The sequence below is a fragment of the Lissotriton vulgaris genome, chromosome 8 (genome assembly GCF_964263255.1).
Source record: "Lissotriton vulgaris chromosome 8, aLisVul1.2, whole genome shotgun sequence".
Taxonomy (NCBI): Eukaryota; Metazoa; Chordata; class Amphibia; order Caudata; family Salamandridae; genus Lissotriton; species Lissotriton vulgaris.
In genome coordinates this window covers 882,563,256-882,590,636 of record NC_141696.1, presented here as the reverse complement: position 1 = coordinate 882,590,636, position 27,381 = coordinate 882,563,256, and the positions used below count along the sequence as shown (strand labels likewise).

The 27,381-nt window shown below is 49.2% G+C and overlaps 1 protein-coding gene across 1 annotated transcript in view; it reads left to right on the top strand.

Annotated features, from left to right (window-relative positions):
- Positions 1–27,381, top strand: part of LOC147698137 (uncharacterized) — a 910,572-nt gene that overhangs the window by 678,280 nt on the left and 204,911 nt on the right. The window contains exon 7 of the mRNA XM_086933401.1: positions 18,577–18,648. Within this exon, the coding sequence (XP_086789527.1) occupies positions 18,577–18,648 (72 nt within the window). The remainder of the gene's footprint in view (positions 1–18,576; positions 18,649–27,381) is intronic.

Genomic DNA, 27,381 nt, shown 5'->3' with positions numbered 1-27,381 from the left:
ACACTCTGGGCTTCCACATCTGCCCTCTGATCAGCCTGCACCTCCTGTAGGAACTGTATTATTATTATTATTATTATTATATTTAAGTTTATAAAGCGCTCAGCTACCCGTAGGTTTCCCGGCGCTAAAACCAAATGAGAGGGGAGAGTCAGAAGGAATGCTGTTACATGTTGAATAACAAAGTTTTTACCTGTCTGCGAAACCTAAGGTAGCAGGGTTCAGTTCGTAACTGGAGAAGAAGGGAATTCCAGAGTGAGGGGGCCAGCCAGGCGAACCAGCGGCCACCCATTCTGGATTTTTTGATTCTGGGGACCGAGAATAAGTGCTGATTAGATGATCGCAGAGTGCGGAGGGGACAGTAGTGCTGTACCAAGGAGTTAAGAAAGGGTGGGGCCAGGCCAGTATTAATTCTGTGCATAATGCAGAGGGCCTTAAATTTTGTGCTGCGTTCAATGCGAATCCAGTGCAGAGTGCGTAGGGAATTGGAGGTAGGGGATGTATTGGGTAATTTACAGAGCAGTCTCGCTGCCATATTCTGGACTGTCTGTAATTTACGAATCACCTCTTTGCAGGCTCCCAGGAGAAGAATGTTCCCTAGTCCAGTCTAGAGGTGATTAAAGCCTGGACCACGGTTTTCTGAGTATCCTGGGGGAGCATCCAGATGATCTTACGCAACCACTTAATGATAGTAATGCAAGTGGAGGAAGTTTTAACCATGTGGTTCTTCATAGATAACTGGTCGTCAAAAATGACGCTGAGGTTGCGTGCTGTTTTAGATGGGGTGGGTAGAGTGCCCATTTGAGAGGGCCAGTGTTGGGGTCCCCATAAGGTGGTGTTATGGCCAAACAGAAGAAGTTCTGTTTTCCCCCCGTTTAGTTTCAGTTTGTTATCATACATCCAGGCTGCGATGTTACTCAGTCCTGTGCAGAGGGAAGAGGAAGAGGAGTGAGAACCCGAGGAAAGAGAGTAGATGACCTGGGTATCCTCGACGTACGAGTAAATAGTGAGCCCAGCTTGCTCCGCAATAGTAGCCAAAGGTCTGACATACAGATTGAAGAGCAAGGGGCTCAAGATGCAACCTTGCGGAACACCGTACGCCGATGTATAGGTTTGGGAAGCTGATGAGGATGCGAAAACTTGGAAGGTGCGGTCCGATAGAAAGCTAGCAAACCAGTTTAGGGCTGTGCCGGTGATGCCAGATGATCTAAGGGCATTGATAAGAATGGGGTGGGAAACCGTGTCAAATGCGGCACTCAAATCAAGCAGAATGAGTGCCACGGTTTCCCCCCTATCCACTCGGCATCGGATGTTTTCAGAGACCCCCAGCAGAGTAGATTCTGTCGAGAAACCAGATCTAAAACTGGATTGGGATGGATGTAAAATTCCCCTAGATTCAACATGGGATGAAAGTTGAGAGTTGATGTGTTTTTCCATGATTTTTGAAAAAACCGGAAGAAGTGAAATTGGACGGAAGTTTGATGGAATGCTAGGGTCAGCATTAGCCTTTTTTAGCAGAGGCACTATCATCGCATGTTTCCCTGCAGAGGGTACTGTAGCTTCTCTAAGGGAGGAGTTTAGAAGATCCATAATATTGCAGTAGATTGGTCGTGTTCTCCACCCTGGCCTTTGCAACCTCCACCTTCATGCATGGAGATTGAGTGGCAGTGACTGAAAACCTTTTTCCCTTTCTCCCACAGGCAGTTGCTGTTAACTTGGCAGCCCATCATCCCTCAACATAAACTGTATACTCCTGCTGATGGGACAAATGTGTGGTTTTATGTGGTGCCTGCCTCAACGCTCAAACTGTCTGATGTTTGTTATTTGTTGTGTCTCATGCCCCGGCTAGGCTTTGATCTGGGCACAGTTAATGTTTGTCTGTCAGCCTTCTTACGGCACCCCGACCAGCTCACTTTGTTCAAATCAACAGTTGTGATTACGTCACTGGCATCGTCTCTGCCATTTTGATGTCACCAGTAAAGGCGCCACCTCGGCACTCTGACATCTGTTCCTTTTTTTCCGCACCAGTTAGTGCAGATCTGTGAAGAGAGCTACCCTCTGTCACTTTTTTTGAATATTTTTGGGTATGCAGGATGTTGAAGAAGACTTCTGGATTAAACCTGTGTGGCACCGGTCACTGCGCCATGTCAGTATATTGTTCTTTTTCTCCCTGTCGTGCTACATCAGGGGGTATGATGTTTGATGCATTGGGTCTGCTTGTGTGATAGCCTATTTTGCAGGCACATGAAACCTGACACTCTTATGTGTGATATATTTGTGTTTATACTGTCTGTGTCTAGGATTTCAGGCACCATAGCCATGATGATGATGGTCAATTCATCCTCCACCAAGTACACATATGGGGCATTATGTTGGATTACTGGGATGCGTCTGTGATCATGACATTCCTGCGGTTCCGGGAAACGTTCAGGTCTGCATGAGTTAAGCCTGGATTGCTTCTGTGATCATATACACCTATCATATAGGACAGGTTCTCCTGCGACAGCAACCTGCTTCAAGCCACAGATCCAAAGCTACATGCAATCTGGAACAACACTCAGACTAGCACCAGCATTAGTTTTGACATACATGATTTATTGATTTCTTCTTGCCATAGATACATATCCCTGACACTAACGAGGGAGTCAATTGGTGACCATGGGTGCCAGAGTCACAGTGGCAACGTCTCCTGCGAACATCACTGTGGTGGCTCACTTTGTGGGCACCCTACAGCTATACCCATCTGTGTCTTTTATGTTTTTTGATCCTTGTCCGCAATTATTTTGTGCATTTTGTATACGCTCTTTGCGCCCTGTTTCTTGTTCTATACAGTATGGGTACCAGTACATGGGTCCTAGACTTTGGAACATCAATGGTGGATCACTGTCTTCTCTATCAGGATTTTTAATCTCCTCTTTCACCTTGTTTTTCCCACCCTACAGGTCAGACCCGGAGCAAAACACGCCACGGATCCCTATGACCAGTTTAGGCAAGAAACACGTTAACTCTTTTTTGAAGGAGTGATGTAGTTAGGCCCCTCCACTGAGACAGTAAGAGACTTTCCCTATCCATTCACAGCACCCGACTACCAGGATTCCTTTCACACCTTAAGGTAACACCCACCTGCAATAGTTTTTTAACCCTGGAAGGGTAATCCCCTCATTAAAGTATAGTGCGGGATCTCCCTTACCAGTTTTAATCCTTCGGTTCACACCCCAACCCACCACTTTACGTCACGTACCACCTCAATAGCACTCATAATATGGAACCTTTTTAAAAGATCTCTGCCACAGTGAACCTTCAGGGGACCTGTAGGGCATTGTAGCGCCTGCCTGACGAAGAGCTCCACCTATGATGAAGCATGACATCCCCTAAGGGATGTGTGAGGGCACCATAAAAAGTCCCACTGACTGTCCATATTCAGTACTGTGACCCAGGCACTCTCCACCTTTTGAGAGACCGTGTCTCCCTCTCTTTCTTTTTCAGCAACTTTAGCCCCTTGTTGGAATTTGGTCACAGATCCACACCTGGATTGTCTTTGGTGCCTGGAGCGTTACCATGGCTCAAAGTCGAGCGGTCCCTAAAGCTGCTTGTGATCCAGCGTTTAGCACTGCGTCATTCGCCCCGGAGGTCTCGTTCTTGGTCCCGGTCAAGAGGAAGGTCCGGGCACCACTCAGGGAGCCCTAAGTCTTTTTCCTCCCACTCAAGTCTTTGAGTCGGTAAGGTAAGAAGCATAAAAAACACAAGAAGTCGAAGAATGTTTTGACTTCTCCTAGTCGGTTGACTGATGTGAAGAAGGAGTCTTAGCGTTCTAGGTCTCATTCGATTGAATCTGCGCCTGGGTCGGCTCCACGGATCTCTACCTTTCCAGGAGCCAGAGCGAGCCCTGCCCAGCTCAAGGAATTTTATGATGACATGTGCCTCATGTTTGGGTGGCCCTGACTCTCCTGGCATTCCTTCAGGTCCCAGAGGTTCAAAGGGGGCTCCATCAGGTTCTTCACTGGTGGCTCTAGCCCTGACGCCGATGAACCTCCATGGATCCTGACCAATGTTGGTCCTGCCACTGAGACTTCCCCCACTACAGGTCTTGAAGGAGGCCTGGACCATCCTCTCCTAGGGGATATCAGACAGGGAGATGCAGAAAAGTTCTCCATTAGTTATGGTCTTGATACCCCAACTCACTAGGCGGAGCAATTTCATCGATGGTGGCTGTTCGACATTACACCTGGCTGAGAACTTCTGGCTTTTCTGGGGATGCTCATTCTTCCCCCTCATGGACATTCCCTTTGATGCCACCTGTCTCTTTGGAGACAAGGCAGGCATGGCCCTTGAGCGCTTTAAGGACTCCCACGCCACGGCCAAGCCCTTGGACTTTTTAGCTGACAAACGCCCCCCTGTCTGCCTTTCACGCCTTTTGTGGCTATCGAAGGGGCTATTAGCAATGCCAGCCATATACCAGCCACAAGACTGTGCAAGTTTAACTACCTCTGAGCGGCTATGCGTGCTGCTCGTTCGACCCGTGGGTATGGCGCCCAGAGACCTCAGCCTCCAAACCTTCCTATTCCGGCTCTTCAAGAATATGGGCGGCAACATGGTGGCAGGAAAGGCCATCACCTTCAGCACTGACAAAACATTGCGTCGGACAGGTGGTTTCTTCAAACAGTTCAAAAGGGCGATTCCCTCCCTTTCGAGACTGCCCTGCCCTCCATGCCTCCAACTTGCAATCGGCTGATGGAGGATCACTTGACTCTGCTTCAGGGGGAAGTCATGACTCTATTGGCCAAGGCAGGCATAGAGAAGGTTCTGGCGCCAGTAGTAATCTGTGGTTGCAATTCCTGCTACTTTCTAGTGCAGAAGAAGGAAAAGGGCCTGCTCCCTACCGCCAGATCTGCAAGTCCTCAAATACTTCCTCAAAAAGGAAAAGTTCAAGATGCTCAGTCTGGCACAGATCTTGTCTACCCTAGACCCAGGAGACTGGATGGTAGCATTGGACTTGCAGGAGGCCTTTTTTCACATTCCCGTCCTTCCTGCTCTTTGGCGCTACATGCGGTTTATGATAGGCCACAAATGCTTTCAGTTCACAGTGCTCCTCTTTGGCCTTACTAGCGCCTCTCAGGTTTTCACCAAGGTGATGGCGGTGGTCGCAGCTCATCTGCATATATCAGGGGTGCCAGTCTCCTCTCTCTCCACAACTGGCTGGTTGTCTCCCACATCCAGACAACGGCGAACCTCCTGCTTTCACTGGGGTTCACTTTCAATGTGCTGAAATCTTAACTGACTCACTCTCAGATGCTCCCTTTTATTGGAGTTGTTCTGAACACAGTGAAATTCGTGGCCTATCCTCTCGGGCTCTCAGTCCAGGATATTCAGGCTATAATACCGATGTTTCAGCTTCTATCCTTGATTTTGGTGAGAATGGTTCCGAGGCTGCTGGGCATCATGGCCTGCTGCATCCTGCTCATGACACATTCCAGACGGCATATGCGGGTTCTGCAGTGGAACGTGAAGGTTCCAGTGGGTGCCACATCAGGGTAATCTGCCTGACATGGTCTGAATCTCGGTGGGAACTGCACAGAACCTGCAGTGGTGGCTGACCGACTACGATTGGGTCACAGGCCGACACCTCTCCCTTCCCCAGCCAGATCACACAGTAGTGACAAATACATCACTCCTGGGATGGGGTGGCCATATGGGGGAGGTAGAGATCAGAGGAATCTGGAATCAACATCATCGTCTGAAGCTCCGAGCGATTCGCTTGGCTTTGAAAGTTATCCTTCCTTCAATAAAGGGAAAGCTGGTTCAAGTGTTCATGGACAACACCACTGCTGTGTGGTACTGCAACAAACAGGGCGGGATGGGGTAATGGACCCTTTGTCAAGAAGCTCTGTGTCTCTGGACATGGCTGGAACAGCAGGGCATGTCCCTGGTGGTTCCACACCTTGCAGGTTCCCTGTGTGCCAGAATGGACAATCTCAGACGTCGATGCCTAGCAGATTACGAATGGTGTCTCCATCCGAAGGTGGCACAAGGTCACTTTTAGTAGTGGGGAGAGCCTAGGTTAGATCTGTTCGCCTCTGCAGAGAACGTGCAATGTCAGCAGTTTTGCACTTTGAACTTTCCAAGGCGGTGCTCGCTCTGAGACTCTTTTCGTCATTCTTGTGGCTCCAGTTTGGGGCTCGGAGAGTGTGGCCTCCCGCCCTTCTCCAATTGAGCATTGATCCTCTGATCAAGCTGCCCCTTTGGGAGGATCTTCCTTTGCAACAGTAGGAGAGGGTCCACCAGCCTTGCATGGAGATTGAGTGCCGGTAATGGATATGATTCGACCTTCCTTCTGAAGTCTGTAATGTTATTTTGGCAGACAGGCGTCCCTCTACCAAGACAGTGTACGCCTGCTGGTGGCACAAATTTGTAAAATGTTGCACAGAAATATCTATTGATTCTCTTTCTGCTTCCCTATCTCAGGTTTTACTTTTTAGTTTGACTCTTGTCCAACATTGCTTTGCTCTAGGTGCTCCTAAAGGGTACCTTTCGGCCTTTTTAAGGTTGCCAAACCTACCCTCTTTATTTAAATCTCCTATTTTAAATAGATCTCTCAAGAAGCTTGTACATATGTTCCCATCTACCCCTTTCATCGTGCCTCAGTGGGACCTAAATTTGGTCTCACCTTCCTGATGTGTGCTCCTTTCAAACCTCATCACATCTGCCCCCTCCAGCAACTTATCATCAAAACATCCTTTTTAGCGCCAATACCTTCTGCCAGTCGGGTGAGAGATTTGCATGCTCTGTCTTCTAAGCCTCCTTACCTGACCATCTTCAGTGATAAGTTGGTGCTTCTCACTAGGGCCCCTGCATACAGAAATGGTAACACCATTCCACGTGGGGGAGTCTGTCACCTTGCCCACTTTCTACGCTCCACAGGACCCCTATAAGGAAGAGGAGCAACACCGACATCTGGACCTAAAAGTGCATTGTCTTCCTACCTTGACCACACTAAAGAGTTCCAGGTGGACGACCAACTCTTCATGGGGTACGTTGGAGCAAAGAAGGGTAGTGTGGTCCAGAAAAGGACAGTCTCTCGATGGGTTGTCTGTTTGCATCAAAATCTGTTATGCTGTGGCCAAAAAGCAGCCTCCTGAAGGCTTAAGGACTCATTCTACCAGAGCTAAGGCTGCTACCACACCATTGCAATGTGGAGTCCCAGTCCACAAAATTTGTTAGGCAGCAACATGGGCATCACTGCACATGTTCACCAAGAATTACTGCCTGGACAGTCAAGTCCGCAGGGATGGCCTTTTTGGCCACTCTGTCCTGCAGGACTTCCTGGTCTAAACTTGCTCGCAGTCCCTCTTCCGGGGATGGTATTGCTTGCGTATTTAATCAAAGGTAAGGAATCTGCAGCTAGATTTCGCTATCAGAAGGACAAGTTACATACCTTCGGCAATGCCTTATCTGGTAAAGACATGGCCTAGTCGCAGATTCCTTACCAACCTACCCATCCTCCACACATTGTAGACTGGTTTTTAGGATCAGGGCCATTCCCTTTCAGGGACCTAGTTGTTCAGAACAAACCAATGTCAGTGGACTTCATGGCTTCATGCTCCTGGTGTGGAAACTTGTGAAGAGTAACTGACTTCTGTGTACCAAGGTGACGCCTATAAAGGTGTAACAGCCATCACAACAGTGGAGACGACGCTGACGATGTCATGTGGAGCTGACTGATGCCACATAACTGAGCGCAATGGGTATTGTCTGATGAAAAATCTTCCAGATCCAGTCTGACGCCTAGGAAATTCAAATGTAAGGAATCTGCGGCGAGATCATGTCTCTACCAGATAAGGCGTTACCAAAGGTAATAAGCTTGTCTGTCAAACTGAGTTCACTTTTATGGTAGTTTCTTTTTGATCCATATGTTGACCCCTGTGGTATTTTATGGGTCTGTATATGGTCCAGCGATGTTCCATGAAAAGTCCATCTGTGTGAAATATTTTCAGACATTCATAAATTTTGGGAACTCCACATAATCAGTTTGGTCAATGCATTTCGGCCCTCTTACTGTGGACCTTCTTAGAACTATTCACTAGGATTCATTTCACTCATCCAGTCAGCTGCATCAATATTTGTTTTGGCCCGCCTGCAAAGATGGTGATACCAGGACTACAGGGAACTAATCTTTCTACTATGCTACTGTTCATAGCGTGTTGTTATCCATGTGCCGCTCGCGGCACCAGTTTATAAACAGGAACTAAGCTCCCCTACTATTTGAACTGAATATGCATTAGCAAAGATGCAGCCTCTGGAAGGACTTTTGACCCACTCCACCAGGACCAAAGCTGCTACCACTGCGTTAGCACACGAAGTCCCTGTCCTAGACATCTGCCAGTCAGCTGCATGGGCGTTCATCTATATGTTTAAAAAGGACTATTGTCTGGACAGCCAAGTCCACTGAGAAGGGCATTTTGCTAACTTGGTCTTACAGAAGTGTTTGGTTTGAGTCCATCCACAGCCCTCCTCCATTAGGTACTGCCAAGTTACCTGTAAATGTAAATGTTTTGAGCTTGTATAGCGCACAGCTACCCGCAGTGGGTTTCCCGGCGCTTGCTTAGGGAACCCGTCCTGGTATTCCCCTGTGTGATAACCCCGGCAGAGTATCCACAAGGTGAAAGCCAGGCATCCCGCCGCGAGGGGCCGTTGTGGAGATTAAGCAAGCTATTGCCCTGAGTCGCAGAGTGTGAACCCGTGAGTCAAGAAGGCACCGGAGCGAGAATTATCGAGTCTGTGGAATTTTTTAGCCCACGACCCGCTGAGACGGGGAATTGAACCCTGGTCCAGGGCCGATCTCAGCTTCCGGGTCTGCCGCCTCTAACCCCTGAGCCACACTTCTCCACTGTAAAGCTCTTTCTGGGAGAGACTCTCTCTAGCTGCAAATTCCTCATTGACTCTCCCTTCCTCCCATTCTGTGTTTGGACTCGAGCCACTTTTTGAAATTCCAAGTCTACACAATGCCTGCTAACTTGCTTTTGGAGGTAGGCGCCTAGGGGCAGCAGACAGTCTTGAAAGCACCTGACATCAGCTCTGTGGGAGCGCCACCTGCATAGGGCCCACACGTCATTTCAGGAGTGGAACAGCCTTTGCTGATTATGTCTGACGTCTGCGGAATGATTAAAAGGTGAGGAATCTGTGGTAGGCAGTCTCTCTACCAAACAGAGCATTACTAAAGGTAAGTAATTTGTTTATGTAGTCTCTCGGATGGCGTGTCCTACAAAGTTGGTAGGGAACAGAACAGAGAAGTAGCTCTTTGTTTTGAAAACCATACTGCACGCTCTCCACTGCTGAGGAGGGTCAATGTCAGAATGCCAGATGTCCGGGACTATGTAACCATCATTACAGACCTCAGTCTATTCTTGGGACAGCTAAGGATAGGCATTCTTGTCTCAGATAAAATGTGCATAGTCTTTTTGATGAAAAAGACAGGTTCTAAATCTTTACGTTTGCGGTTGATTTGACAAGTATGGTAGATTCCAAGGCAATGTAAGAGAAGTTTTTTAATGTTTAGTCTGTAGAAAACTCAAGCCAACAAGTGTTTTGTAAAAGTGTTATTTCTTAAGGGCAACAGTTATAGATTATCTGTCTTATTTAAGGGAGGGGATACGTTTATGATAAACATGTTCAATGCTGCACTATACCAATAACAACCAGATGTGAAATTTTCCGATAACTGACTATGCAGCATAGTGCAGAGCCTCGGTGTTCCAAGTGATATCCTTAGGAAAGTTCTAAAATTCAAGAAGTATTCAACATGATAACTGTCCTTAGTTCTGTGATTTCTGTTGAGTCCTTTTGATATCAACGTTTGTGAAACAACATGCCGTTGGGAAGGCAGTGTTCATAGGGGGTTGCTTCGTGTTTTTTGGTCTCTACACCAGTGCTGTTTTCTCTTTTATCTGTGATGACATCACAGTTAGTAGCTTCTCGATGCTCATAAAATTCCCCCCTTTCAGAAAAAGCAAGATGAGAATTTTCAGAATTATAGTAACCAGTAGGATTGTTACGCTCTTCAAGACCCTGACAAGACTCAGAAGAGGTGTTGGCACATTCTAGCCTATTGTACCAAAGGTACAGCAGGACAAGGCAACTTTAGTTTTTGCTGAGGGGCTTTCTGACCAAGGGAAAATGTGTGCAGATCCAGCGTGACGAAAAATTAACCGTTTGATGATATTTCTCAAGCAGCACTAAGTAGGAGTGGTCCTCATAGTCAGAGCATTAACTCCTTCTCAAGGGCAGGTGCTGTAGAGTTTGGTTTGCCAGCACCTCCCCATTCCACATCAGTGAAGTATCCCACGAGGACCCAGAGGCTCAGGGCAGTGGCAAAGAAAGCAGGTCAGACACACATGGGAATTCAGTATCCAGAAGATGATTCCTTATCTCAGACAAGGTGGTAATGAAGCAGAGTGATGGGCGCATCATTGTTTAGCTGTGGAGAGGCAGGCTAGAATGGTGTGCCCAGATGATCTGACTAACTGGCAGGTGGTAAATCAGCAAAAGGAGCAGCTTCAACAGAGGGCTTCGTTCTGGGGCTTGATGCAAGTTTGGAGTATGGCACCTGTGGGCAGACGTCTTGGGGAGGTGCAGCACTTTTGGCCTGGGGCAAGTAAACCTACGTCATCAGTCCACAATACTTTAGAGTTTTCTTTTTGATGAGCAGAACAATGTATAGGCCACTCTGGTGGGGCTTCAGAACTGACTTTCTTTGCAGAATGTACATGTAAGCCCAATTGCTGGGCTGGAGGGAATGGCATACTTCTGTTGGGCAGTCAGGTACATCGGCTTGAAGCTGAGAACGGAAACTATATTGACAGCAAATAAGATTCAGGCAACACTTCCCAACTCCATAAATTGACGGATAAGTTATGGATTAGCAAGAAAGCATACTTATCTGTAATGGGGTGAATGGCAATCGAAATGGGGTCAAGAATGAAGTTGGGTACACACCAGTTTGGTATACTGACTGCTTCTGCGGCCAAGCCAGAGAGAGGTAATGCAGGGAGCCAAGAGGTTTTCAAAGCTGAACGGCAGGTGCCGGTATCAATAATGCAAGTGTTGAGTTTGCCATTTATCATCCAATCAAGTTAGGGACCTTTCTGATCTGTAGAGATCAGAGTTTTTCGGTAACAAGCAGGATCTTTCTATCGTATAATTCAGGATAAGGGTTTTGTGTGATCTGGTTGGATATGAGCATTTCCGCAAGCACAGACACATTAGAAACAGTGTTAGAGCAACCCTTTATCCAGTGACCCAACTGACTGTAAGCAAAACATGATCCTTCTGCAGGAAGCAACCAATTTAGATTCAGGTTAAGGGGTTGGAAGCACACTACTTGATGATGATGCTCCTGACGGGAGAGATGATTCGCCATGTTCTGAGTCTTCCACGCTCTCCTGAAGGATAGTGAAGGGATTACAGTCCACCAGAGATGGTGGTGTGGGAGAATTAGTGAAAATGCGTCGAACAGATCTTGTTTTCCCCATAAAACAAAATGATTCAACAGCAATAAGTTGCTGCAAGTTGCAATAAGACTTGTTGCTGAGAGGACACAGCCATAAAAATGATTATTAATTAAGTAAATTGACAATAAGCAAGTCTAAATAGCCAAGAAAAAGAAACTGCAATATAAATAATAATGTAAGGGAGCAAGAATAGCAAAATAGCTCCAAGCCTCTCAACACCATAGATCGAGCACATGTTGAAGGAAAGGCATGGAGAAATGTGAGGAAAATAAGGTTACATTACAACAACAAGAGACATCTTCTCATAAAACATAAGTATAAGTTCCATATATAATGGCATGTAGGTCAGTTGAAATGCCAGTGGGGAAAAATTGAATAAGCATCTCATATGTAGTGAAGATGCAAAGAAATTGCTGAAGATTTTGCTCTAGTGAAACAAAGATAAATATGCCTAAAGTTCAAATATGAGGAGACAACATTATTATTTTTGCATCCTTAAATGAAAATTACTTGTTGCCCAACGAAGGGTTGTCCACAATATAAATCAGAAGAGGGAAATGCAGGCACCATTTACAGCATGTGAAGCATATTATCTTTTGCGGTGAGGAGATCCAGAAGCAGCAAAAACAAAATGGTGGGCGCGAGTCCTGTGAGGAAAACGCGCCGGCCAAAAACGCAGGAAAACATGGTAATTCTGCTTACCGGGTAGAAATGAGCAGTATATTTAGAATTATAGTCCTTCAAACTTGGAAGGATTCCGCTCCTAAAGGTGCTGGATAGCTTTGTCCGCAAGGAGGGAAGAAAACCCTCCCAAGCTGCCCCAGCACTCCACTAGCAGACGGCCATTCTCACCGGCATCAAGTCATGACCCCCCCATAAAATCTGCGTCTTGTTTAATTATTTGCATGGTTTTGCTCGCGCCCTACTGTCAGTCGCTTGTATCATATTGCTCACTTGTGCATTACCTCTTAGTGCTCCATCTACTCTGATCCAAATGCTTGAGTACAAACAGGGCAAAAAGTATCTTATTCTGGCCTATATATAGAGGCATTAGACAAGGGTGTCTGTTGTCCCTCTTTTGTTCACTTTTAGATGAAACCTACAGTAGCAAAATATTTTCTGGAACAGGTTTACGGGAATCGGAAGAGGAAATCACATGCATTCGATCTACGTTCATAAGACCAATGCTTTATAATACCTGGGTGACAGTGAAAGGTATTAAGATCCAAAACTAAGGCATTTTGAGCTTGATTATAAACAACCAGGAATCTTGTATTTTACCTTTTAGACCGCTAGGACCTGGCAATTGAGATTTACGCACTATATATATATATATATATATATATATATATATATATATATATATATATAGACCGCTGAGCCTGTACTCCAGGCGAGGTCGCCCCCACGCACCGCTGCTCTCTGCCTCGTTTTATCTCGCTTGCTGCATCCAGCCGCCGGACGACCCAGACGCCGCTGAGCCGCCCGCCTTACCACTTTCCCGCCGCTGCCTCCCTGCGGCCCCGCCCCCCCTCCTGCCCATTTGCCGCCCCGCTCCCGCCACCCAGCTGACCCTCCCTCCCGGCTCCTTACTTAAGGGGACCGCGCCAGGTGCAGGGAGCGACCACTGAGCCTGTACTCCGGGCGAGGTCGCCCCCACGCACCGCTGCTCTCTGCCTCGTTTTTGCCTCGCTTGCTGCATCCAGCCGCCGGACGACCCAGCCGCCGCTGAGCCGCCCGCCTTACCACTTTCCCGCCGCTGCCTCCCTGCAGCCCCGCCCCCCTCCTGCCCATTCGCCGCCCACTCCTGCCACCCAGCTGACCCTCCCTCCCGGCTCCTTACTTATGATGCCCCCTTGCACGCGCAGCAGGCGCGCCGATTGTGCGCCGAAGGCGCGCCAAAGACAAGCCCGTCTGTGCCCGTCTGCGCCTGGACCGCGCCAGGACCCCTGGCCCTCGCCGATGCAAGACTACCCGATGGACCTACGACGCCGCCACCCTCATCGCACTCAATGCCGGCCGGAACCCTGCCTGCTACCGAGCCACCCGAGACGCACCCATGGACCCTTCGCCTGCCAAGCCTGCCGATTCACCTGCCTCCGGACCTGCACCACCCCCGCCAAGTCGAGCACCAGCAGCAACCACCTGAAGTGCATCCTGCTCAGCACCCGCTCCCTCCACAGGCACGCCGTGGAACTCTGGGACCTGCTCGACGCGACAGCACCGGACGTCGCCTTCCTCACCGAAACCTGGATGAACGCCTCCTCAGCGCCCGACATCACCATAGCCATCCCGGACGGATACAAGATCACCCGGAAGCACCGCGTCAACCAGACGGGAGGAGGCATCGCCATCGTACAAAAGAACACCATCCGCATCTCGACTAACTCCGACGAAACCTTCACCGCCGCCGAACACCTGCTCTTCCAGATACACACCGACCCCAAGACCACCCTCTGAGGCACCCTCATCTACAGACCCCCGGGACCACGCACACAATTCAGCGAAGACATCGCAGACTTCATCAGCCCGCACGCCCTTTCCTCCACCGACTACATCCTCCTAGGGGACCTCAACTTCCACCTGGAGAACAACAATGACAGAAACACCACCGCCCTGCTGGACAACCTCGCCAACCTCAGACTCAAGCAACTGGTGAACACCCCCACCCACTACGCCGGCCACACGCTTGACCCCGTCTTCTCATCCAGCAAGCACATCTCCTTCAGCCACTCCACCGGACTTCACTGGACCGACCACAGCTGCGTTCACTTCAGCTTCAGAAGAACTACGACCCACCACCACCCGCAACAGGTTCCCCGCCGGAGCTGGCGCAAGATCACCACCGAGCAGCTCACCGCCTCCCTCAGCCAGAACACTCCCACCAGCACAACGGACCCCAACGAAGCAGCCAGCAACCTCACCAAGTGGCTGACCACCTGTGCCGATGACCTCGCACCACTAAAGAACCTTCCCAGCAGACCCGGCAGCAAGAAAACCCCCTGGTTCACCGTCGAACTCAAGGAATCCAAGAAGAACTGCCGCACCCTCGAGAAAGCCTGGCGGCTCGACCAGACCACAGACAACAGGACCGCCCTCAAGCACGCCACCCGCAAACACCATCAGCTGATCCGCGCTACCAAGAAGTCGGCACTCAAAGAACGACTGGACAACAACGCCCACGACAGCAAGGAACTTTTCAGCATCGTCAAAGAGTTCTCCAACCCCAGCGCCGGAAACAATGACATCACTCCCTCACAAGACCTCTGCAACTCACTCGCCTCGTTCTTCCACCGCAAGATCGCCGACATACACAACAGCTTCTACGCACAGACCAGGCACCCTACCACCGAACCAACGCCCGCCACCACCATCCTCTGCAACTGGACCCCGATCAGCACCGAAGACGCCACCCGCACGATGAACTCCATCCACTCCGGATCTCCAACCGACCCCTGCCCACACCACGTCTTCAACAAAGCCGACGCCATCATCGCACCCCATCTCCGGGACATCATCAACTCCTCCTTCCACACCGCCACCTTCCCGGAGAGCTGGAAGCACGCCGAGCTTACCGCCCTCCTGAAGAAAACAACGGCGGACCCCACCGACCTCAAGAACTACCGTCCCATCTCGCTCCTTCCTTTTCCGGCCAAAGTCATCGAGAAGACCATCAACAGACAGCTCGCCGCCTTCCTCGAGACGAACGGATCCCTCGACCCCTCGCAGTCCGGGTTTCGGTCCAACCACAGCACCGAGACCGCCTAATCGCAGCCACCGACGACATCAGAACCCTGATCGACAACGAGGAAACAGCGGCCCTCATCCTCCTGGACCTCTCTGCGGCGTTCAACACTGTCTGCCACCCCACCCTAGTGAAGCGCCTCAGCAACATCGGAATCCGAGAGAAAGCACTGGAGTGGATTGTCTCGTTCCTCGCCGGAAGAACCCAGAGAGTCCGCCTCCCCCCGTTCAGATCCGAGGCCACCGAAGTCATCTGCGGCGTACCACAAGGATCTTCACTCAGCCCAACCCTCTTCAACGTCTACATGAGCCCCCTCGCAGCCATTGCACGCCAACACAACCTCAACATCATCTCCTACGCCGACGACACCCAGCTGATACTCTCCCTCACCAACGACCCCACCACCGCCAGAGCCAGCCTACACGAAGGGATGAAAGACGTCGCCGACTGGATGAAGAACAGCCGCCTTAAACTGAACTCAGACAAGACGGAAGTCCTCATCCTGGGATCATCACCCTCCGCCTGGGACGACTCCTGGTGGCCCCCGGCCCTGGGCACCGCTCCCAAGCCAACGGACCACGCACGCAACCTGGGCTTCATCCTGGACTCCTCCCTGTCGATGACCAGACAAGTCAACGCAGTCTCATCTTCGTGCTTCAACACCCTGCGCATGCTCTGCAAGATCTTCAGATGGATCCCCACTGAAACCAGGAAGACCGTTACCCAGGCACTCGTCACCAGCCGACTGGACTACGGGAACACCCTCTACGCTGGAACCACAGCCAAACTTCAAAAAAGACTCCAACGCATCCAGAACGCCTCCTCACGACTCATCCTGGACATCCCCCGACACAGCCACATCACCGGACACCTGAGAGACCTGCACTGGCTCCCCGTCAGCAAGAGAATCACGTTCAGACTCCTCACCCACGCACACAAGGCTCTCCACGACCTGGGCCCCAAGTACCTCAACGACCGCATGACCTTCTACACGCCCACCCGCCAGCTATGATCCACCAGCCACGCCCTCGCCACCGTACCACGCATCAGCAGAGCCACCGCCGGAGGAAGATCCTTCTCCTACCTGGCAGCCAAGACTTGGAACTCCCTCCCCACCCACCTTCGGTGAACCCAAGACCATCTCTCCTTCAGGAAGCAGCTCAAGACCTGGCTGTTTGAGCAGTAACATACCCCTCTCCCCCAGCGCCTTGAGACCCTCCCGGGTGAGTAGCGCGCTTTACTAATGCCGTGATTGATTGATTGAGATAGATATATATATATATATATATATATATATATATATATATATATATATATATATATATATATATATATCCAGTCAAATAGTTGTCACCAGTATCCACAAGACAACAAGCTGAGGCCCATTTGCATTCCAGGTGAGTTTTATTGGCAGGTGTTTTCTGCCAATAAAACTCACCTGGAATGCAAATGGGCTTCAGCTTGTTGTCTTGTGGATACTGGTGACAACTATTTGACTGGATTTACGGGGGTAAGGCGAACCCCGCTGTGGCCCGCCGAATACAAGTGGCGTTGGTTCATTTCGCCATTGTTTATGAGAATATATATATATATATATATATATATATATATATATATATATATATATATATATATATATATATATATATATATATATCTTGTGCTTCAGTTTCTTAGGGGTTCAGTTTATCATACGGCCACAAACTGTGGAAACTTCACATAAACAGTAACAAGTATCCGCCATTTGTCATCCTTCTGAAAGAAGTTATCCCTTACAGCAATAGGCACAGTGGCGCTAGCTAAAATAATAGCTTTAGCACAACAAATTTATTACTCTAGTATTTGATATCCCAACAGGACATTTTCTAGCATTTTGATCGCAATTGAATATTTTCTCAGAGACTTGGAATAGTGAGGGCAGGCAGCCATTGACACATGCAGTGATGAGACAACTACTAACATTAGGAAACAGTTGGAGAACAGTATCACAATTATATTAAAGAAACTGAGATACAATTGCAAAAAACGTGTTATTTAACCCCACAACAGATGCAAAACATATTCCTGGGGACATCTGGAGCCGCTAGAGATGTAGGACTGTGGATTGCTCGCTTTTCCATATTTGACGGTGTGACTAAGGGTGAGAGATTTTTAGAAGGATGTATTTGGCAGAACAAAAAAATGGGATACCTGATCACATAATAACTGGTGGTGGTGATATTGAGGCTTTGAGGTCACAAGATTGAGGTTATGTCTCGGCAGATAGAATCCTACTAGGTGTTCAGCTGATGGCAGAAAAGTAATTCATAGCAGCAGCGTAGAAACAGGAGGCTCCCTTATTGACAAAATGTCGTTGTAATCTTTAGTCTGTTCTAACAACGGAGAAATATTCATATGATGTACCTGCTTATCAGAGAATGTCTACAACTAAATTGTTTGCATTGAGTTAACATCTCACCAGAGGCCTAGAGCTGTAATGCAACCAGTGAGTTTGTGCTGGATCAGCATTAATAACTCTAATGCTGCTGAAGTCTGTGCCTTTTTCTCTGGGGTTTGTGTGCTGGTATTTTCAGATTTGGTTGCAAGAAGGCTTAAACTTTCAACTTATGCCTGTTGTCCGAGGGATGTGTATTTGGGCTAAGGGTAACAGGGAGTGTAGATTTTTGTCTCTGTTTCATTTAACGTGCAACAGCAAGTCAGTCATGCTCATGCCTTTGGAATGAGTTAATGCAACTCACTGTTGCATGTTTGTTACTATATTTTTAACATTGCCGATGTGTCATTCGCATACTTCTAAAATAAGAAGATTAAAAGCTAAAAAGTAGGTCTAGTCTATTGCTTTCCATGTGTAAACACCTAATTGTATTTCATTTGAAGAACTTTCAGGATAATAACACCATGGCTAGGAGAAGAAGCCCTGGCTCAAAAATTATTTTGCCTAAGGCGTATAATGCTCCCATCCTTCAGTTCAATGCCTTCCTTATGAAGAGCCCAGAGTGAGTGAAGGGAGATAGATCCAATAATAAGAAAAAGTTGTTTGTTTCTGAAATAACTGCACTTCTTACCTTTTAGGCTCTTTTCATTTACTTCATGCTCTCCATCTTCACTGCTCCAGCATATTTTAAGTTAGCCTTTAATTGTGATGAACAAAGGGTCATTCATACAAGTACAAATTACAAAGGAAGAGACCGCTCCTAATCTGATAAATTGCAATTATCTTTTCAGACCCAGGCAAAATAGTGGCAGTATTGAAACATGTTTTGACTGGCAGGTGGCTAATGTTTAAGCATATGAATGTTTATACATACTATATGTTCATTTTGCCTGCAGATAAAAAACTCTCTTCCTTGAAAATTGTAAGGTCATCAACGTTAAGAAGACACGCTAATTCAGATCGAAAAGGTAAGTTTTGTCTGAAAAATATATAAGATAGATTACATGAATACTCTTACTTCAGTTTCTTAATATGAACTCTAGTTATTGGTTTAAAAGTTTCAGATTTTCTGTGCCGCAAGACTCTAGATTGTATTTAGTGTTAGCACAATAGCTCGAAAATTTGAGGAATAGCTATTTAATCTAGAGCAGACCTGAGTGAGGCACTTCCTTCAAAAACAACATACTTGGAAAAAAGTAGAAGCGAATAGGAGTCAGATGGAAATAGTGTTTATAGGGGTTGATTAATAGATTGCATACATTATATGCTGAGTGCTTCACAGGATATAGTGTAACAAGTTCACAGACACAAATTACTGAACATAAATATTGTTAGCAAAATCTTATACTCATATTTAGTGGAATTGAAGCTAGCTGGTGGTGAATGTATACTCTGTACTTAATGTTCTTAATATGTACTGTAGTTATTGGTCTAAAAAGCTTTTCGGCATTGCAAAGGCTTTATGTTGTATATCGTGTTAGCAAAATGTCTAGAAAATTTGAGAAATAAAAATTTAAACTAGAGCATAGTTTAGTGAGGCACTTTACAAAAACAAAATATTAGGAAAAGGTTAAACCCGCATAGCAGTTAGATAAAAATATTATTTATTGTGGTTGATTAATAGATTGCATAAGTTATATGCTGAGTGCCTCACCTGTAAAATGCTTTAAGCTATGACGATACAGAGTGATAAGTTCACAGACACACCTTACTGAACATAAATATTGTTAGCAAAAACTCATACTTAGTGATACTGAGGCTACTTGGTAGTGAACAACCTAAAAAAGGACTAATGTTTGAGATGTATCTGCTACCAATTCATTAGTTTGGTTGCCTCCATTGAATGGCTTTTTGAGGATTGTAGGTGTCTGAATATGTAGGTAGAACTATAATCTCTTGAACAAGTACAGATATCCATTGTTCGAGTTAGTCATGTGAGTAAGAGAGTGAATCATCCAATTAACTTATAAACAGAAACCAACATATCTATCATACAATGTGACCCATAACAGCTGCCCCATATTATCAGGTGGTCATTTCAGAGAAATTAAAGCTGGATGTCCCAGTATCTCCTGGGATACAGGAGAACAGGAAACTACAGCCAGCGGCATAACATAAAATGATAGGACCCCTCTATAGAATGGTCTTCGGCTCAATGGGGCCCCTCTGATAAACTGCATGTCCTTTAAAGGTTTGAGGGCCCCTCTGCTCCGCATGGGGCTTCAGGGGCCTGTGTTTTTTTTGTTTAAATCTTTTTATTAGGGTTTTACAGTTTCTGAATTCCTATGTGGGACAGTAAACAGGTCACAAATCAATCAACATATACGGAAGCGTTATTCAACAATCACAATCATGGTTCAGTATCAAATAATTGGCTCCAGGCTTGAAATGCGACAGTTGAGTACCATGTTCCCTGAGCTGTCAGTGGGCTATTGCGTCGCATGATGTCGTGACTGTGCGTGCCTGATCCCTTGGGTGGTATGATGTTGGGGTCGGGTGGGACCGCCTCCCCTCCGTCAGTGTACTACCCTGTATGAAATATGCCAGCAGCTACTTACATGTGAATGAGTCGGATTCCGAACCGCCGACTTAAGATGAACTGGTAACTGTAGGAGGGAATACCTCTTGAAACAGAATGGGGGGGGGGGGTGTTTGGGAAGTGGAACGGGCAGGTGGGGGCGAGCATCAAGTGCGTTTGACGTGTGGGCTGACTGCTGGGCGATGGGGCCTGACTATACGTGTCTTTGGGGAGGGGGGATCTGTGGCATTAATAGGTGATCGGAGCAGCATGGCTGACTACCTGTCCCATGCTAGCCTCTCATCAGGGGGGCTATTCGGTCGGTGGTAGGGCCCTCGTGCTGGGGTCTCGAGCTGGGTCGCAGGGCGGAGGCTGTGTCGACTCCGGGGTATCCTCTGCGGTTGTCTCTTGCCTAAATTGTATTAAAAGATGCGCCCATTCCATGGAAATTGGGTGCTTGTGTACGCCTTTTACTTCCTCCTCCCTCAGGGTCTCTTCCCCCACTTGTTTACTGCCCCAATCCAAGCCGCTTCAGGTGGTCCCGTAGGGGCCCTCCAATGCATGGCTATGTATCTTTTGGCCAGGAGGATATCTAGGGATGCAAACCGCCACTGCAATTTCTGGGACTTCTTTTTCCGGCGGATGCCCAGGGCGCAAGCCTCCCATGTGGTGATGTGTTGCAGGTGTACTAATGTTTGCAGAGTATGGTGTACTTTTTTCCAGTATGGCTGTAGGGACGGGCAGTCCCAAAACATATGTTTGAAGGTCGCGCTCAGTGTCTGACACCGGGGACATTTGAATTCTGTGCCTGGATAATACTTTTGCAGTTTCTCGGGTGTAAGATAAGCGCAATGTAGATTATTAAACTGTATGTTTTTAAACCGGGCGTTCCGGGAGACTTTCTTTGGGTACTCCAGCAACTGGGTCCACTCTTTGTCATGTAAGACTCGACTCACGTCGTCCTCCCAGGACTGCTGTAGCCTGTCCAGGGGAACCTTAATTAGTTCCCGGATTGCCTTGAAGTGCCAGGTCACTAAGTGTCTGCCCGCCCCCATCCGTAGGGTTCTCCATTCTGCGAGTCCCAATATGCACGACTGCTGTCCATCAGCTTCCTATGCGTTAAAAATTGTCCCGGCGGAAGGTCATACCAGTCTATTAGCTGTTCATATGTTCTCAGTTGCCCCTCGTGGAACAGGGCCTCCATCTCCGTCACCCCGCTATCAGTCCACACCTGCAGGTCCCTCTCGGTATAGTATTCGTCCTTCCGGTGGAAGCCCACCACAGGGAGCAATGGGGAGTACAACGGCTGCCCCTTCGATAGTCTGTGAATTCGCAACATGCACTTACGGGCTATGGCGACCTGTATCGGGTGTGTGCGGACCGGCCTGGTGCCTGGCATAAGCAGTCTCCTAATGGCGGGAAGGGGCAGCCCTCCGTCGTCCGTAATCGTTTCTCCCATGTGCCTTTCGGCCGTTCAGTGTGATAGCCACTGAAGCTGTGCGGCTAGGAAATAGGACTCAAACAACGGGGCACCCAGACCCCCCTCTGTGGTGGGCAACTGTAGTGTGCGCAGGGCAACTCTATGCCTTCCGTCCCCCCAGATCAACGTTGTGAGAAGCGTATCCAACTCCCGGAAGAAGGACCGGGGTGGAATCACTGGGAGATTTGTAAAGTGATACAGCAGTCTAGGTACCATTATCATTTTAGCTCTGGCTACCCGCCCGATGGGTGCCATGGGGAGTGTCTTCCAGAAGCCCACAGCGGAGCGAAGGCTCGCCAACACTCCACAATGGTTTCCTTCATAAAAGTCCTCCGGGGAGAGGTATAATCGCTCTCCCAGATATCTGGGAGCCGCCTAACTCCATCTCAAGGTCAGTGTGCCCATCTGCAGGTCATGAGGCGCCAGGTCAGGACTGAGTGGGTAAACCGTTGACTTCCCCCAGTTAGCCTTGAGACCTGACACGTCCCCGAACTCCTGTAAAGTCCGCCAAATAGGGGCCAGATCTCCCGTCGCGTCCCTAACATAAACCAGCAGGTCGTCAGCATATAAGGAAATGCAATGGAACGTATCCGCAATCGGGATTCCCCAACCCTCCCCCTCTAACCGTGACCGAATGGCCAAAGGTTCTACTGCTAGTGCAAATAGGAGGGGGGAGAGGGGGCACCCCTGTCGGGTTCCCCTCTCCACCGGGAATGGGGCTGAAATAAGTTTCCCGACTCTCACCCTGGAGGTGAGGTCCCTGTATGAGAGTCTAGTGTATGCAGTCAGTGTTGGGCCGATCTGTATTTCTCGTAGGACTGCGAAGAGATGGGGCCAGGCCAAGGTATCGAACACCTTTTCTAGATCGAGGATCAGGCAAGCCGCTCGCGGGAATCTGTTGATTATTGCATGTTGGATATGAAATAGCCTACGCAAGTTATGGGAGGTATTGCGTCGGGGCACAAAACCGCACTGGTCAGGATGTACCAGGGCCGGAAGGATTTGGCTATAGCGGTCGGCCAGCACCTTCCCCAGAATTTTGCAATCAGCGTTTAGCAGTGTAATCGGTCTATAAGAGCCTGGGAGTGTTCAAGTTCAAGTTCAGAAATTTGTACAGCGCACTACTCACCCAGAGGGTCTCAAGGCGCTTCGGGGAGGGGGGGGGGGGGGGGGTATTTTACTTATCGAATATCCAAGCTATGTAGTTTGGGAAATGTTACGACCATCGATTCACAGAACGATGCCGGCAATATACCTCTGGTCAGGGCCTCCTCGTATGTGGACGCCAAGTGGGGCGTTGTCTCATACACAAATGTTCCGTATTATTCTAGGGGGAACCCGTCCATGCCTGGTGCTTTTTTCCGGGCTAGCGACCTTATGGCATGTTTTATTGCGGTGGGTGTAATTTCACAGTCCAAGTCTTTCCTGTCCTCCTGAGAGATGGTGGGCATGTGTGATGGGTCCAGAAATTGAGTCAGGTCGCAGAGTGCCGCTGGTGCTGGGTCGCGGTACACCTCAGCAAAATAGTCGTGGAATATGTGCAAGATGTCTAGTTGGGAGTGTTTGAGCAGCCCGTGTGCGTCCGCAAGCTCTGTGACAGGATGAGACATCGTGTTTTGTTTAACCACCCAGGCTAGTAGTGCACTTGTTCTATTGCCCTCCCTGTGTGCTCGAGCGGCATAGGTGCGAAAGTTGTATTAGCGCGGGTCCATCATAGCCTCCACGTGCGCAAGCTTTGCCGCCGAGAGTTGTGCAAGCATGGCCCTCCCCTGATCCGTGCCCCAGGAGAGATCAGCCAGTGTCTTCTCCCCTCTGTTCAGTGCCTGTTCTAATGTGCGTCGCACCCCCACCACCTGTTGGATGCAGTGACCCCTGGCACTAACTTTGTATGCGTCCCACTCTATGGCTTTCGAGGAGGCTGAGCCAGCGTTCTGCAAGAAATGTTCTCGGATGTAAGCCCTGTGAAGCTGGCGGAAAGCTTGATCGGTAAGGCATTCCTGGGGTAGTTTCCATGTTGGGACCGGGGGGTGGGGCAGTCTCCATCGGAGGACCACCATGTGTGCATCATGATCCGACAGTACTCGCCCCATGTAGTCAGCATGTCGCACCTTTGGCAGCAAGTCTGCAGAGCCCAGGAACATATCTAACCTAACTCGCAGGTCGAGTGGGATGGAGTGGAAGGAGTATATCTGATCGGTTGGGTTTTGTGCCCTCCATACGTCCACTAGTGACCAGTGGTGCAACCATCGGCGGAAACGCTCAGTTTGTTTGGGTGCTGGTGAGTGCATTGGTGGGGAATGTGATCTGTCTAGGTGCAAATTATAAACGCAATTGTAGTCCCCCCCCCCAGGAGCCATGGTATCCCTGCGTGGTGGGCCAAAACACTAGTAAGTGTAGTCCAATATTGGTCTACATTGGGGGCATACACACATCCCACGAGTAACGGCTGATCCTCCAATAGGCCTGTCAGAATTACATATCGTCCTTCTCTATCTATGAGCCTAGTGTGTTCCTTAAATGGCACCCCCGGCCTGATCCAAATAAGTGTACCTCTGGTGAAAGCAGAGTACCCCGTGGCACACACCGTGCCCCGTAATTTTTTCGCAGGCTGTCCACTTCCTGTGCCGTCAGATGCCTCTCCTGTAGGAGGGCCACCTGGGGTTGTTGCCGTTTAATATAGGCGTAGACCGAATATCTTTTAATGGCCGCATGCATACCCCTGACATTCAATGTGATGAACTTGTAATCCGTATTGGACGACTTATGCGTCATGTGTCACCTGTGTGGCCTGTAACCACATCCCGGGAGCGTCCTCCCCTGTCCCCGACCCCGCCCCGCCCATCTCCCACCACCCGCTATCTTCAGGAAGTTCATGCTGTTCGCTCTGTCCTCCCCCCGCCCGCTCGGGGATTCTGTAAAAAGTAGGATAGAAAAGGGGATAAAAAAAACTGCAACTCTGGGGAACATTCCCAACATAGGGGACCTACTGCACAGGGCAATATGTCCAAACTGGTTTGCATAGATATGCTTTAGTTCGTTATCGTGGGGTTGTGGACGGACAGCTCTCCGGCCTCCGCTGGCGAGGCCACATGGCAAATAGAAACTTCAAAGATGTGTCCTCTGATATCGGCTATGTCCTTCATTGGTTCGGCTAGATTGAGAAGTTTCCGATTGTTATGATCGCTGTAGCATAGTCCGGTGGTCTGCAAACCATAGCCAGCAAAGCAGGATATCACAGCAGCTGCTCACAGTCCGGTAGCGGAGCACATTATTCTCGTTGCGCGTCCCAAACTCTCGCCAGTCTATTATATCAAGGTGTCAGCTGTCTTGGTAGTTACTACGGGAGGTGTCATGGAGCCCTCTCGGGATGCAGGTGGGTCGCTGCCCTCGTCCTCGGAACTGAACAGGCGGGGACCCTCCTCCAGATCTGATCCTCTACTCACAGAGTCCTAGGCGGCCACCGCCTGCAACGCCTTCCGACGATAATTTGCGTGAGGTCCAGGGAACCCGTTCCAGACGGGCCGGGCGCACCTCATGCTGTGTCAGGGTGGTTCGTCGGGCCTGCCGTCCCATCCTCCTCGTCTTTTGACTGCTTTGCATGGGTGTGGCTTTGACATGGCCCTGCAGGTGCTGCTCTATCCAGGTGTCCGCCTCCTTCGGATCCGTGAAGAAGTGCGTGTTCCCGCTGTGGACGATCCTTAGTCGGGCCGGGATCAGAAGAGCATATTGTACATTCTGTTGGCGCAGGGTACGCTTGACTGCCTGGAAAGTGGCCCTTTGGCGCTGCACCGCTTGAGAGTATTCCGGTGTAGGAAGGTGGACATCTGACTATGGTTACCCCCAAACTTATTGCCTGGTGTTTAGCTGGTTTTTGACATAGTTGGCCTGGGATCCTGCTATTCAGGGCCCCAGGCTAATTGCTCTCTCCTTAAAATGGACTCCATGTACCTTAGGTGCATACACAATTGGAACTGGTTCCCCTTATAGGCCCCTGTAACAGTGTACCATAGGTACCCAGGGCATAGGTGTAGCCAAGGCCTACCAGGGGCTGCAGCATGTATTGTGCCACCCCTGGCCTGGCCTCCATATTTGACACAACTGGCTGATCACTCAGCTGGGGTAAGTTGGTGTAATCACCTCTTGCTTAGATATAGTATCCCTATATCTAACCTTAACTGGACAGATGTTAACCTATAAGCCATTCCTATGGAAGGCCCCTGCAATCCTGGGGGCAGAGTGCGTGGTTTCATGTGAGATGGTGCTCTAGCATGAGCTGAGCCTGTCTGCAGCTGTCGGGAAAAACTCCCTTAGCTGTTCCGGGATATTGCCATACCATATACTCTTAAGTGCATTATAATCCTCGCGATTATATGCTAACTTTGGTTTGGCTTTATCAAAACATGTCGAGTAAGGTGTCATACGATTTGGAATACTATCCCCTCGACAGTTCTGTCGACGGGGATAGCATTCCACCCTTCTAGAGGGACACGACATGTACATAGCCTTAACCCCGGTTAAAGTTAACCAGAGCCTCAGCATCACAAAATGGATGCTGCCACCACAGACACAAGTCTGACCTCCTGCTTCTGGGAGTCCTTCCAGCGAGGGAGGCTTGGACAAAGGGTTTCCTGCTTTGGGAGGTGCGAGCACCACCCCAGACAGGGTTTTGTGTATTGGGTAGGACAGGGCTGAATAGATTGAGAAATGCCCGGGGCACACAAGGTTTCCTCGTGCATAATCCAGTCCAAACCGGTCCTGGGACTTTCCAGACCCAGGCCTGGCGAGGAGCTGGACAAAGGAAAGGGGGTGTAACCGCCCCCCTTCCTGGTCCCACCCAGAGGAGGGACCTAGCAGGTGATCCACCTATCAGATTGGGAATAAGAGTGGGAGCAGTGCCAGAGCACCTCAGATCATCCTGAATCAACTTTAAACGAAGAAGACGACTGGACTTCGACATTCTGCTGCACAGAAGACTGATGAGAATCTCCCTTGTGGCCTAGGAGTGGCCACCCTGTGAACACTGGCACCAACCAGCAACTCGACGTCTGCTTTGCCGCCGCCGGAGCCCGAGCCCAGAGCCTGACAAGACCCAGACTCCCAGACTTCTCACAGCCCGATCCACAGTCCCTGCAAAGAAGGGACCCGTGGAGGCACCGAGAGACGTGGGACTGGACCTCTTGAAATACACCCGAAAAAGCTGACTGCGCAGCATCAGAGGCAACCTCGACGTTGTGCTTTGGGGACTGACAATCCCCACCACCGAGCAGCCCTTGCACCGAAGATCATGCCCCCAGCATCTCCACGATCTGCGTGGGGCCCTTTTGCATTGTGCCACTCGACGCGCCATCCGGGCCACTAGCCACGTGGTCAGCGGCCATCTTGGCGACGAAACCAACAAACTACACTGCGGGTCTGGTTGCTCCAGACTTGCCCTCGCTCTTGCAAAAGGGAGCACCCGCTCTGACCTTGCTGGTCCGAGTGATAAGCCTTTTTCGATTCCTGCGTGGCTTGCATTAGCCAAGGCCTGTTTGCTTCAATCAAGTTGTCGACACCGCCAACAGCGAGAAGCCTGCGTGGGACATCTCGTGATCGACTCCTGGACGTCCTCGACCCCCGGTGTCCACGTGGCTGCAGAGAGAAGCTACACCTCATCGCCTGTTTGCACCCGGCATCGCCTGGTTCCAATCTGGTTCCACAGTAGTC